This window comes from Danio rerio, chromosome 9 (genome assembly GCF_049306965.1).
Source record: "Danio rerio strain Tuebingen ecotype United States chromosome 9, GRCz12tu, whole genome shotgun sequence".
In the NCBI taxonomy this organism is placed as follows: Eukaryota; Metazoa; Chordata; class Actinopteri; order Cypriniformes; family Danionidae; genus Danio; species Danio rerio.
In genome coordinates, this window is record NC_133184.1 from 4,400,906 (window position 1) to 4,415,094 (window position 14,189).

The window sequence follows — 14,189 nt, forward strand, 5'->3', positions numbered from 1 at the left end:
TTGATGGATTCATTGGTTGATTGGTTAATGGGCGGACAGATGGAGGGAGGGATGAATGGATGGATTGGTTGATTGGTTTCATTAATGATGGATGGATTGGTCGATGGATTCATTGGTTGATGGATGGGCCGATAAATTGATTGATGGATTGCTTGGTTGATGGATGGATTGAAGATGGATAGATGGAGGGACAGACGAATGGATGGATTGATTGAAGAATGCATTTTGACATTCATCTTTCAAACACAGGAAAACTGAGGCCCTCAAACATGAGCCATGAAAGATTTTACTAAGAGTAAAATCATTACTTTTAGAACAGAATGATCCATATATTTTCCTTATCATTTTTTTTGACTATATATTTTTATTTTGCTTTTTCAAGAATTAACAATACAGAACATCAAAACAACAAACAAACTAAATTAAAACATACACAGTATATTAAATAAATAAGTAAAATTTAATTAAATAAATAAATGAAAAGGGAGGAGATACAGTATAAGCTAGTAGAAACAAAAACATTTTGTCAAATCAAATCAAGTGGTACTGTTCTAATGTAGTTCAAAAATGGATTCCAAATCTTTTTAAATACTTCATCCTTTCCTCTCAAGGAATATGTGATCTTCTCCAATGGTATACAGTTGCAAACTTCTGAGATCCACAGTCCAATTGGTACATCAAGGTCTGTTTTCCATTTTAAAGCAATGCATTTTGTAGCTATTGTCAGCAACATTTCTGTAAGGTTAATAGCAGAGTTATGCTGGAGGTTAGAATTTGTGTAATTACGCAATAAACATATCTCTGGATCCAATGGAAAATCAATTCCATGAATCTGTGATAAAATATTACATACTTGTACCCACAACACTTTCACTTTAGGGCACAGCCATGTAGAATGCAAAAAATGTACCTTCTTCTATACCACATCTGAAGCAGAGAGGAGAAATACTGTTTTTAAATTTGTGTAATCTGGACGGAGTATAATAAAGCTGGTGTAAGAAATTAAACTGGATTAGTCTAAATCTGGAATTCAAAGTTGAGGTTACCCCATCTCTACATAGCTGACCCCACAGGTCATGTTCCAGTGTTATCCCCAAATCCTGCTCCCATCTAGTTTTAGACTTATCTGGGTCAGTCAAAGGTTGTCTAAGCATCAAAGCATCATATATTCTAGAAATTGTTTTATGTAATGGTTTATCAGAGAAAACAAGTTCCTCCATAGCTGTTAAATTGGGTATCTTGGAATAATTTTTTAATGTGACCCTTTTTCCTTGTCTTTTATTATGCCGATTTTTAAATTCAGTACTGAAATCCAAATGCAAATACTTGCATGTTTCCCAAAAAAAAGTACAATGTACCCCAGTCATCCATTTTAAAATCCCCATCAAGTTCCTGCTGCAAGAAAGCAAGAAAGGCTTTCTTTTCTTTAGAAAGCCCTACTTATCTTACTAGTGTACTCGTAATCTGTAATGAAATATATTTTAAAAAGTAACCTTCCCAACACTGTTTCTATATTGTCAAGTCGCATTTAACCTGGAATATTTCTTTAAAAATTCTCTCAGGTTTGATCATTAACATTGTCACAAACTTCAGTTCCATTCACCTCTCACTGTGTTCTTCCTCCTGCAGAAAACTATACAGTTAGTGGCCCAGAAGGAAAGACAGAGTCAGTGGCCACACTGCAGCCACAGCCATCCCTGAACTCTCTGCAGAGTAGCTCTCCTGGACCCAAGCGCTCTGGGAATACACTGAAGAAATGGCTGACCAGTCCTGTCCGACGTCTAAGTCATGGCAGTAACATCAAGAAGATCCCAAGTAAACAGAAACAGAAACGTGATGGTCGCAAGAGTATTGATATGGGGCCGCCCGAACTACAGGATGACACCTTGGAAGAGGTATAGCGCTGTTTTTCAGTTTTTCTATTTTATTTATTTATTATATTTGTCTGAGTTTTTTTTTTTTTTACAGTATAATGCCTCCTTCATTTCTCCATAGCAATTTTTTACACAATCATTACTGTACAGAGAAAAGTAGCCCTCTTGTTCTGCAGCCAGTATTAACGCCATATTAAAGGGTCTCTTTGGCCCCGTTCAGATCAGAGGGTGATGATTAGCCTGACTTTTTAAAGCTGTGTGCCATATAATGTGCTGCTACAAAAGAGCTTTTGTATTTCTACAGCGGGGTTTGTGGAGCTCACAACAATGGAAGATATTACCCATGCCTGCTGTCTTCCAGAGCTACAGCAAATTCTCCAACGATAAATTCAAAGCATTTCATCTATTTCACTAGAAGCCAAACAATAAATTAATAGAAGTGCTTGAGGCTGTGAATCAAGAAGATTTCAACACAGTTTGAAAACACATGGTTTTCAGATTTGTGTTGGTGTTTGAACATACTAATGTACAGTTGAAGTCAGAATTATTAGCCCCCTTCAATTTTTTTTCTTCTTTTTTAAATATTTCCCAAATTATGTTTAACAGAGCAAGAACATTTTCACAGTATGTCTGATAATATTTTTTTCTTCTGGAGAAAGTCTTATTTGTTTTATTTTGGCAAGAATAAAAGCAGTTATTAATTTTTTAAACACCATTTTAGGGACAAAATTATAAGCCCCTCTAAGCTATATTTTTTCTCGATAATCTACAAAACAAACCACTGTTATACAATAACTTGCCTAATTACCCTAAGCTGCCTAGTTAACCTAATTAACCTAGTTAAGCCTTTAAATGTCACTTTAAGCTGTATAAAAGTGTCTTGAAAAATATCTAGTCAAATATTACTTAGTCATCATGGTAAAGATGAAATGAATCAGTTATTAGAAATTCTTTCTAGTTCTTAAAACTATTATGTTTAGAAATGTGTTAAAAAAAATCTCTCCGTTAAAATGAAATTGAGGAAAAAATAAACAAGCGGTGTAATAATTCAGGGGGGCTAATAATTCTGACTTCAACTGTAAGTAGCTAAATACTTATGTAAAGCAGCTAATAGTAATTTATAATAAATTCTATAGATACCATTAACTTTTTTTTTTTTGCTTTTTCTTCACATAATTTTGTAAAAAGAAATAAATAAGAAAATCTGTTGATGTATGTGAAATGTTTTTATGAGTGCGGCAACTTAAAACCTGAGATAAAAATAAAAATACACTCAAAATCCAAAAATATACCGCATTTTTTGGTAAACAAAGCTAAAGCAGTTTTCTTATCTAATACTGTACATCTACTTAAAGACAGAAGATATTACTTTATTCTATACATGTACATAACTTATCTAATCATTTGCATATCACATTATATTACAGAGATGAAATAATATAGGAATAAATATGTTTACACACAATTACACAAGTAAATAAATCTATTGAATAATGGGCTCAGAAATCTGTGGATTTCTTTGTGCGCAGACTTTGTTTCCGCATAACCATAACCTATATAATAAAGTGTATTTTACTGTACATATTATATTTACAACACTTTTTAAAATAGAATCGACTGTAGTTAACTGAAAACATGTAATAAATACTTTAGTGTACTTCAATTTTACTACATTAGTTGCAGAAAAAAATTAGTTGTATAAAACTACAAAATGTGGGAAAATTGTTTAAATTACTATAGTTGTGTTATATTAGCAACAATAGAATTACCATAACTGATTAATTTGAGTTCATTGCATTCTAGTATGGTTCAACAACACTATAGTATTTACTATAAGTTGCTAATAGCATATTTTCAGGTGGCTCAGGTGATTTAAATATGTCCGGGTTCAATATATAAAGCAAATAATCCTCAGCGATCGCTTTCTAAGCCAGATTTTGAGTGTGTTCTCAAAAGATTAGCATGGTTTTCTTGGTCTTGTTTTTTTTTTTTGGTTTGTTAGTTTTATTTAATTATCTTAATAAATTATCTTATTGTTATTGTTATTTTATAGTTTTTTTTTTGCTTATTTGTTTTTATTTATTTGTTTGTTAGATTTTAATTTAATAATAATAATAATAATAATAATAATAATAATAATAATGTCATTTATTTGTAAATGTATTCGTTTGTTTATTTGATTGTTTATGTTTGTTTCTTTTTATTTATTTAATTGTTTTTTATTAATTTACTTTGAATAATTTCTGTGATTTATTTTTTGTTTGATTTTATTTGTTTATTTTATGTTTGTTTTTATTTGTTTTGTATTATGTTTTATTTTGTATTTTATTTTTTATTTTTTGTTGCTGCTCTATTCATTTCTTTATTTATTTTTGTATATTTTTGTTTGTCTGATTGTTATTTATTTATTTATTTATTTTATTATTTTTTTTAAATAATAATTAATTCAATAATTTTTTCTCTAATTTGTCTGCAGAAAAAAACACTGTTGTAATAAAAATAAACATGTAATAGACTGTGAATTTCAGACACTTTGCAGAATAGCTCCGATGTGAACAATAACAAGTCAGTCTCAGTCTGAAGTTCAGGATGGAGAGGAAGAGCTGCCATCATGTTGTCTATTCTTGTGTTTCCAGCGAGTGCAAAAAGAAGAGGGCACACTCTCCAAGTCTTCGTCTGGGATGCACAGTGGAGGAGAGGAAGAGCCTGAGGACGAGTCTCACACTCCTCTACCTCCACCAATGGAGATCATTAAAGACCCGTCGGCTCAGGAAGAGAAGGTACACAAGCACAATACAGACAATAGATTTATTCAATACATCACTCATCATGTGTTCATAACTAACTCCACCCGCCCCCCTCATACTTGTATGCAACCCCTTCACACAAAGGGGCTTTACTAACTTTACTAATGATTTTTTCCTCCCTGATGTCAGTGTTGTTCATAACTCTTGGGTGGAGGCGTCCCATCTCAGTCAACTAACCATAAGTACATCCTATTGTTGCAGGGAAGCTTAAATCATGTAGTTGTGAAATATTATTGTGAAATTCAACTCTGGTTCTTTTTACACACTGTGCCTTGCAGTTGTAGTAGTAATGTTTATATGACCCCAAATGTATCTGAATTAAGTGAATGTTGGATGAATATTTTCATATACATACATACATACATATATATATATATATATATATATATATATATATATATATATATATATATATATATATATATATATATATATATATATATATATATATATATATATATATATATATATATATATATATATATATATATATAAAAGAGCGTATATGTTAACATTATATGGAAACATTCGTTTATATTTTCCAGAACAACTGACCACAGAGTTATGAGACCAGAAAAATATCAGTCTGTAAACATGTTTTGTACTATATATGAGGGAAATAAACATGCATTATGGATGTGACCATAAAAGTCTGTGGGTTAACAGTATACAACATACTTTGTAGAAATTCTGTGAATTAAACTGCACAACGCAAAAGAAACAATGATAATCAATAGGATAAGACTTGGCTCTCTATAAAACAAAAATTATTTATCAGGAAAAAGTGTCGTTTTGTATGTGACGTCTCTCCATTATTGATCTGACAGATGTGAAACTGCCACTTATGTGATTTTGGCAAATCAAATCGAATAGTTTGAAAACATTGACGGATACATTTTTGAGTATTTCTAAAGTACTGTAAAATACTTGCTTACCCAAAAAACCCAGAAACGGTTTTCATGGTAAGGTTGACATTTGCACAGAATTGCTTATAATATATATATATATATATATATATATATATATATATATATATATATATATATATAACAAGACCTTTTTTGTACCCCATTTTTAAAATAAATATTTGTATTTATTTTTCAGTAAATATAAGTGATATATTTTAATACGTTTGAACAAAACAGGTCTATCAAATATCAATATATTTATTAAAATAATTTTTAGTCACCGAACATTTTTTCGAAATAAAAACATTATACATTTCCATGCGAATAAATTGAGGGGTAAAATTACAAACTACAAAATGTTATAATTTTTTGGATTCTTTAGAATTTTCCTCTTTTTTTATTTTATTTTTGTTTTAGTATTTTTCCTAACATTTAAATTTGGGTGTACTGATTTTAGATGGTTATCAAAAGTTATTTTGTTCGATTAGCTCTAGATGTGGCTTCAGTACTGACTAATCTAATGTATAAGCACAAATATAATACTGTACAGCTTCATTCAGAAAATATGAGAGACTTGTGGGCGGTGAACTCGTATATGTTGAGAACTGTGTGTATGTGTATTTATCAACACAATCTCACGGCAATTCCTAACTTTTTAATTTAGTGGCTAATTCGTATGAATTTGTACGATCTAATTTATACAGTTTAGTACAATTTGCTCATCCCCCAATGACTGTTGGGTTAAGGAGTGGGGTTAGGCGCCACACCTCCTTTTTAAAATCTTACAATTTCGTAAGACTGAACTCGTACAAAATCATACGAATTAGCCACTAAACTGACAAAACGTAAAATACTTATGTTTTCTCGTGAGATTAGGCTGGTATTTATATATTGCAAATATCAGTATATATATATATATATATATATATATATATATATATATATATATATATATATATATATATATATATATATATATATACTGATATTTGCAAATATCAGTATATATATATATATATATATATATATATATATATATATATATATATATATATATATATATATATATATATATATATATATATATATATATAGTATTAATATTATATATAGTATACACACCAGTATAAATAAAATATTACAAATGTTCTATACCATTCCAAATAATCCAAGCTGTTCTAAAGCAAAACACTTGCTGGTTCAATATAATTTGTTCGTTTAAATCTATCATTGTAATGAGCATTTGAGAAGATCATGTCAACGTAAGATTTGTAGTGGCCATTGAAGTACACTGTAAACAATAGTCATATATACAGTTTTCCCTATTTTGTGATTCATGTTTTAATTGTGTTCTCTTTTATTTATGCTTTTGAATTGCATTATAGGACCTTGATCTTTCTTACAAAAACTTTACCCCGTTAAAGTTAAAAAAGTGACTTTTATTAGCATTTTTAATAGTTTGCAGTGATGTATTGTCTGGGTCGGTGTTGCATATTATAATACCAAAACCTTGTAATAAACTGCCAGTGCATTTTCTGTTCTTTTGCAGACTTATATCTCTATACGTTAGTTTATCATTAATATTATCAATAAAAGTCACTTTGTTAATCTGTAGAGTTTAATTTTCTACATCAAAAGTCGACAGAGACTAGATTAAGCTCCCATAATGCAATTCACAATTGTTTTTAAACGAAAAAACACTTGTGAATCAAAACATGGAAACTGTGAATTTACGAAGATTATTTTACATTGTAGGCCTTATTTACTTCATGTAAAATAGAATGAAAATTTTAACTAGATTCGGAGCAGAAATGTTTAGTGTCAACCTTTTCTTCACACGTGTAAAGGCTGATTTATACTTCTGCGTCAAACGCCGGCGTATGCTACGGCGCTGACGCATAGCCCTTCGCCGTGGCCGTCGGCATCGCTGACGTGCACCTCTCAAAACATGTAACTACACGTCGCAACGACACGTAGCGCAAGCTCTGTGATTGGACGGCTTGGTAGCGCTGACGAGTCTGGGCGGGACAGAGAGCCGCGTGAATGGTGCGAGCCTGATGGAGCGATTGTTTACAAGTGTGGAGTCCTGTGAAGGAGCTCCGGATGGAAAGTTTTGTTTTGTGTTTACCTCATAGTTAAAGTTGTTGCACGTCCGCCGCTTCCTACCTCAAAATGAGCGAGTTTGAGCCACTTGTACATCCCGGAAGTGTTCAGGAAAACAAAACAGCAGCGAAGAAACTCGACACAGGAATATTAACACCTCACTGCCAACTAGTGTTTTGAAAGTGTAATGCAGACCATTAGAGACAACGCGCAGAAGTATAAATGCACAGCTACGCGCGTGCATGCGCCGTGGGTTACGCCGGTCACTTGACGCAGAAGTATAAACCAGGCTTAAGATTGTCACAGGCCTTCTCTTCTCTTCTCTTCTCTTCTCTTCTCTTCTCTTCTCATACCAAAGCTTTATCATGCTAACTGCTTCTCCAGTACCCTGAGCAGCTGCTGTTCTGACCTGCCTGTGTGTTTTTCCTCCATCTAATGTCTCTCCCCTCCTCCACTGCTGTCCCCTGTAGTCGTCTGTGCTTCTGGCTTCCCGGCAGAGCTCGGCTGATGTCCCCAGTGCTGCTGAGCTTGTCAGTGCTATAGAAAAACTGGTCAAAACTAAAATGGTGAGTAGGGCTGCTGAACCCAAACCTGATTTCCCTCCTCTGGCAGGAAGGGACTGATCCAACAACCTCCGGGTTTTCCTCTTTTTCTGTCTTTCTTTTCCCCCTTGCTTTGAGACAATCACTAATGCTTGGGCATGTGCTGCATTAATGAGTTAATCTGCACACAAGTCACAAGTGTTGATCTGTTTGATGTACATTTGACATTTGTTTATACACTGTAAAACACGATTAGTTGAAAAAAAAAAGAGTAAACGTGTTGCCTTAAAAGCAATGAGTTGACTTTACTTTAAAAATGAGTCAGTTGTAACTTGGAATGGTTAAGCTGGCTTAATTAAGTTGGCTTAGTGCTTTCCTTGCTATTGACAAGATAATGTATACATTACAAAGTAGTTACTTTTTCATGAAATCTACATGGATTTAAGTGGATATAAAACATGAACACATGAAGATAAAATAAATTGGTTTTAAAGCAGAGGGTGGGATCTTTAGTTTGATATATATTATATTACTGGATGAAAATATTCTGAGGGCTGTCAAATTTAGGTGAAAATCAAAAATGCTGGCAACTTAAAAAAACAGTGGCAGGGAAAGAGTTAATAAGATTAACTTATTTTTTAAATAATTATTGAAATTTTAAGGCAATAAGTTTACAGTGGTCCCTTGTCATTCACAGGAGATTTGTTCTAAAAATAACCTGCAATAGGCAAAATCTGCGAAGTAGTCAGCTTTATTTATTTTTTTACAATTATAGATGTTTTATATAGATGTTCAGGTGTGTTTGAATAGGGTTGGAGCTAAAATCTGCAGGACACGGGCCCTCCAGGAACAAGTTTGGTGACCACTGCTATACACTATTAAATACAGCTCATTACACCAGTATTATAAGGATATGGTTCTTCTAAGCTTTGTACTGTTGATAAGGGAAAACTGTCTTTTTTAAGGGGACTAAGCCAAAAAGAACATGAATGAATGAATGAATAAATTATTATTATTAATAATAGTTATTATTAAGTCTAGTAGTTAGTGCGTCGACATGTAGCACCCAGGTGCTCGCGGCAACCCGAGTTCGATTCCAGACTCGAGATCCTTTGCCGATCCTTCCCCTCTATCTGCTCCCCATGCTTTCCTGTTTGTTAATCTCTACTGTCCTGACAATAAAGGTGAAAACCCCTAAAAAATAATTATACAAATGTTTTTTTTTTGTTTTTTTTTTAGAAAGAAAATCAGATTCGGTCAATATCTGTAGCGACGATCACACTTAGCAAAAAGGAAAATTGGAATCAGCCTAGACGATTGCAAAAAGTGCATCTCTTGCAGACAGTACATCAACACACTGAAATAAAAGTCTCAACAACTTCCTGACAATAAATGAAGTCAGCTCTGATAATGATAAAGTGACAAACAGCCTTCAAAACTCTTAAAAAACCTTTCAAACTTGCCCAAAGAAGGAACATCGATACATTTGTCATTACTGTCATTATATGACTTGCCTAATTACCCTTGTCCAATTAACCTAGTTAAGCCTTTAAATGTCACTTTAAGCTGAATACTAGTATCTTGAAAAATATCAAGTAACATATTATGTACTGTCATCATGGCAAAGAATTCAGTTATAAGAAAGGAGTTAATAAAACTATTACGTTTAGAAATTTCTGTTAAGCAAAAATTGTAGAAATAAAACATACAGTGGAGGGGGGCTGATTATTCAGGAGGGTTAATAATTCTGACTCCAACAGTTTGTGGTTCACTTTGTTAGCTTAAGTGAATTTTCTTTTTCTCCTCAGAATGTCTTGAGTAGGTCTGATGATGTTTAGGGCTGTCTCACACACACAGAGACACACACTGTTTGTGTTTTCCCACATCAGGTCTGGCTTCTGCCAAATACAGGGATTGAATCTGAGCGTGTTTGTCTTGTCTGTGTTCCTCTAGACACTGGAGCCAGGCTCATACCCGGGATTCAGCTCAGTCAATCCAGCAGAGCAGAGCCCGATTCCACCCAGAAACCCAGAACTAGAGCAGAAAGCCAAAGCGCTACGAGGACGAATGTAAGAGACACCTGCCTTTCACTTATTTGTAAATTGTACATTTCATTTATTATCAGGAACTATTAAAGTAATTCTTGATGTATTTATTCATTATTATTTATGTTTTGTTTGAATAAAATTGAATTTTTACCACAAGACCATTAAATAAAAAGTGTATTGTGCCTGATCTAAAATTTATAGATGAATCCTTTCGTGTCAGTTGAAAAAACAATCTTTATTAACTATACTATGCTTCTTCTTTTGTAGGTTTGTAGTCAAGGAATTAATCCAAACGGAAAAAGACTATGTTAAAGATCTGGGAATTGTGGTTGAGGTGAGAAACAAGCTTTTAACAGAAAACAGCAAACATAACGACACTCTGTTTACACTGCCCGTTAAATGAGACCCAATTCCGTTTTTTTGCTCCTATGGGACACAGATCGGATCTGTTCTATTCGGATATTCAGAGATCGGTTTCAGAGATCGGCCTCCTTCATATGTGGAAATAAATCAGATATAGATCGGATATGTGACAATGCGACTCATGTAAACAGGCAGATCGGATTTATTGAGGCATTCCGTTCTGTACATCATTAAACTTCTGACAATGTGGTGCTTCTCCACGGTTTAATGACAGAAGGAAGAGAGTGTGTGGAGATGCCGACGCGATAAACAACAACAGAGGAAACAGAGGAGGAAAGTGGTCGATCGCCACAATTTGCTCCCACCAGACCTGAGATCTCTCTCGTACCCACAAATTCCTCTGAATGGTGGAGGACATCATAAAGCATATAAACCATAAGCGCAGGCTGCGATGACGGCCCTTTCCCACCTCCGCCTCAAAATCATTTTAAAGTTGGGCGAACTTCGTGTTGTAACTTTTGCTTTTTGTCGCTATTAATACACGCACTGCGGGCTACACATAGAACAACTTTATTCACTCCAACACCTGTGCATACCTGTCAACCCTCCCGTTTTTCCCGGGATTCTCCCGTATTTTACAGTTCTATCCCGCTATCATCCCGTAAAGGTATTTTCCCGTATTTCTCCCGTATTTTTAGTCTTTCTCTCTATAGCCTCCCTATACGCAACCCATACCCCCGAACCACCAGGGGTCGCTCCTTGCTCTACAACGTGAGTCTTCTGTGCTTTCACTTTGTTTAGGAATAAAAACACTTATAAATAAATATTAAAAACGCCGCAATTCCATTTCCTTTTGATTACAAGTGCCGTCGCTCATCCTATACAATCCTCAAAACAGTCATATAACTTAATGTTCCATGACTGTCAGCTGACGTGCTCCATAGTGATAAACAGATGGTCTGGCTTTTATGTGCATGTTTAAACAGACATACACACATAATTATTAATAATAACATATAAAGATGTCGATCTTGGTGTTTTTTTTTTTTTCCAAACACAACTAATTTCGTCTTAAATGAGCATAAAAAGTTAGGAAAGCAGTCGAATGCTTTCATTATAACATTAGATGTGTGCATTTTTAAAGTGACACCTCTTATTTAATCTAATAGAACAATCTTAATAAATGAGAGATTCATTCGTTGCTCTTTAATCAGAATGTGTAAGTTATACAGTGGAGTAACGGATAATGAGATTGATAGCTGGATTCTATTTCATTATAATAGCTATTGATTTTAATAAGCTGAACTGTTTGCTAATGTATTTGCTGCTAATGTATATATTTATTTTTCTTTTGTTAATAATAATTTAAAAACGTATTACTGACCATTTAACTGTTTATTTATTTACAATGAAACAGCTCCAAATTAACCTATTTAGTAATTTGGGGATATTTTTAGGGGGGAGGGGGGGTAGTTGGGGGAATCCCTTATTATGGTGGGCATATCCCTTATTTTCACATCCCAATGTTGACAGGTACAGTATGCACCAGTGCGCACACAGGCAAAGGCTACATCTTCAACTACACACACACACATCAGGGCCATACCATTACATAAACTGCGTGGGGGTAAATCTGGACTGAACCATTCACAGCTTATACTACACCACGCATATTTCGCAGAGCTAAAAACAAGACAATTTCTTCCATCGTGGCTAGTGTGGCACAGATGCTAGAACCCGCCTTTATGCATACGCGACATCGTAATTGTATAGCAAGTGTAAATGCATGAAATAGATATGCGTCACAATTAAAACAATGTGTAAACAGACAGGCAAACAAATCAAATATAAGCAACAAATCGGAATTGGGCATCAAGACCTGACAGTGTAAACGGGGCCTATGATAGTGACTGAAGGCACATTTGATGAGATGTAGCATCAATATAAGTCCTTTCTCTTTAAACTTTATTCATTTTTCTTTCCTACCTTGTTTTACTCTGCTTTTGCATTTGAATCATAAGAGCTTTTACTTGAGTGGAAGTGATGTCATCCTACTGTTTGTTTATTATCATTTACAAACACTATAGATGGACATGTGCATTACTGTTGCTTATCATTGCTACAACATTTGGTTTTTCTGAAGGGGTTTATGAAGAGAATCGAGGAGAAAGGAGTTCCTGATAACATGAAAGGAAAAGATAAGATCGTCTTCGGAAACATTCACCAAATCTATGACTGGCACAAAGAGTATGTTTCTCAGGTTGTCTTATTCTTATTTGCGGACGACAAATGGTGGAAATGAAAGTAATTCTGTTGTCAATTGCTGTTGAAGTTTTTTTGTTGGAGAACTGGAGAAATGCCTGGAAGATCACGAAAAACTGCCTGAACTGTTCTGTAAACATGTAAGTATGTGTTTGACATGAGCTGTGATTTGGTTGAACTGTGTTAAGGCATTGCTCGTTAAGTTCTTGTGTCTTGTGTGTGCAGGAGAGACGGTTACACATGTATGTAGTTTACTGTCAGAACAAACCCAAATCCGAGTTCATCGTTGCAGAATATGATTCATACTTTGAGGTAAGATGCACTTGGTTTACTATCATCCTGGTTCCCTTTGCAAAAAAGCCAGACCTTTGCCCTCATTGACCTTTGGATTATTGGGCTGACATTTATGATACATGTTTTGCTCGTGAAGAAAATCTCGGGAAACGGCACTAAGTTTAAATACAACTGAAAACATAGGGCTGGGCAATAGGCATGGGCCTGTTTAAGACTGTGATGGTATAATAACCTTGGATAAAGATATCCTGGTTTCACGGTATTGTGATTACTGCTTTAAAATATGTTCTTTTAAAATGTCATTAACTTTTTCTCCATGAACACAATATATTTTATTTTATCGTGCATTTTCTTTTCTTTTTTCTCTCTCACTGGTTTCATGTTGTGACGTGCTCTTCTATCATCAGCACACTCATTTCACTTCCATAGCTTTATCATTACTTTGCTTCATACTATAGTACCATGATAATACGTTTTGAATACTTCAGCTAAGTATGACTCTGTACTTTGCTGAATACTAGGATGTTATAAAGATGACAACATCCTTGATTCCACACTCAGTCATTCCATCATCAAAGTACGCCTTTCTTTAGTGTGGATATGTGAAAATTACATACTCTGCCTTTAGGGATTATGCAACCAGAATTTCAAAAACTTTTTTATGTACTTGCAATATTTTGAATCCATAAATATTTACATTAGATGTTGCCTACGATATTGTTGTCTATTGTAAGGAATGTGTCAATAGAGCCGCTATTTTACTACAGAGTAGCACACCTTTGAAATGAATGTGGGGCTAAGGTGCACTAAGGAAATTTTCACAGTATGTCTAATATTTTTTTCTTCTGGAGGAACTGTTGTTTTATTTCAGCTAGAATAAAAACAGTTCTTAATTTTTTAAAACCCATTTTAAGGTCATAATTATTAGCCCATTTAAGCAATATGTTTTTTGATAGTCCACAAAACAAACCAACATTATAAAATAACT

General features: G+C 33.9%; 1 protein-coding gene across 13 annotated transcripts in view; it reads left to right on the top strand.

Moving 5' to 3' along the window:
* Positions 1-14,189, top strand: part of kalrna (kalirin RhoGEF kinase a) — a 273,633-nt gene that overhangs the window by 230,193 nt on the left and 29,251 nt on the right. For 9 of the 13 annotated variants that reach the window (XR_012385103.1, XR_012385104.1, XM_017357741.4 and 6 more), the window contains 8 exons: positions 1,630-1,895; positions 4,511-4,654; positions 8,163-8,258; positions 10,188-10,303; positions 10,550-10,616; positions 12,789-12,892; positions 12,978-13,047; positions 13,133-13,219. Coding sequence is in view for 10 of the 13 variants with exons in the window: in XM_017357741.4 (XP_017213230.2) it covers positions 1,630-1,895; positions 4,511-4,654; positions 8,163-8,258; positions 10,188-10,303; positions 10,550-10,616; positions 12,789-12,892; positions 12,978-13,047; positions 13,133-13,219 (950 nt within the window). In the remaining 3 variants the exon portion in view is untranslated. The remainder of the gene's footprint in view (positions 1-1,629; positions 1,896-4,510; positions 4,655-8,162; positions 8,259-10,187; positions 10,304-10,549; positions 10,617-12,788; positions 12,893-12,977; positions 13,048-13,132; positions 13,220-14,189) is intronic. The other 4 variants (XR_012385105.1, XM_009304451.5, XM_073912396.1 and 1 more) reach the window with 1 other exon arrangement.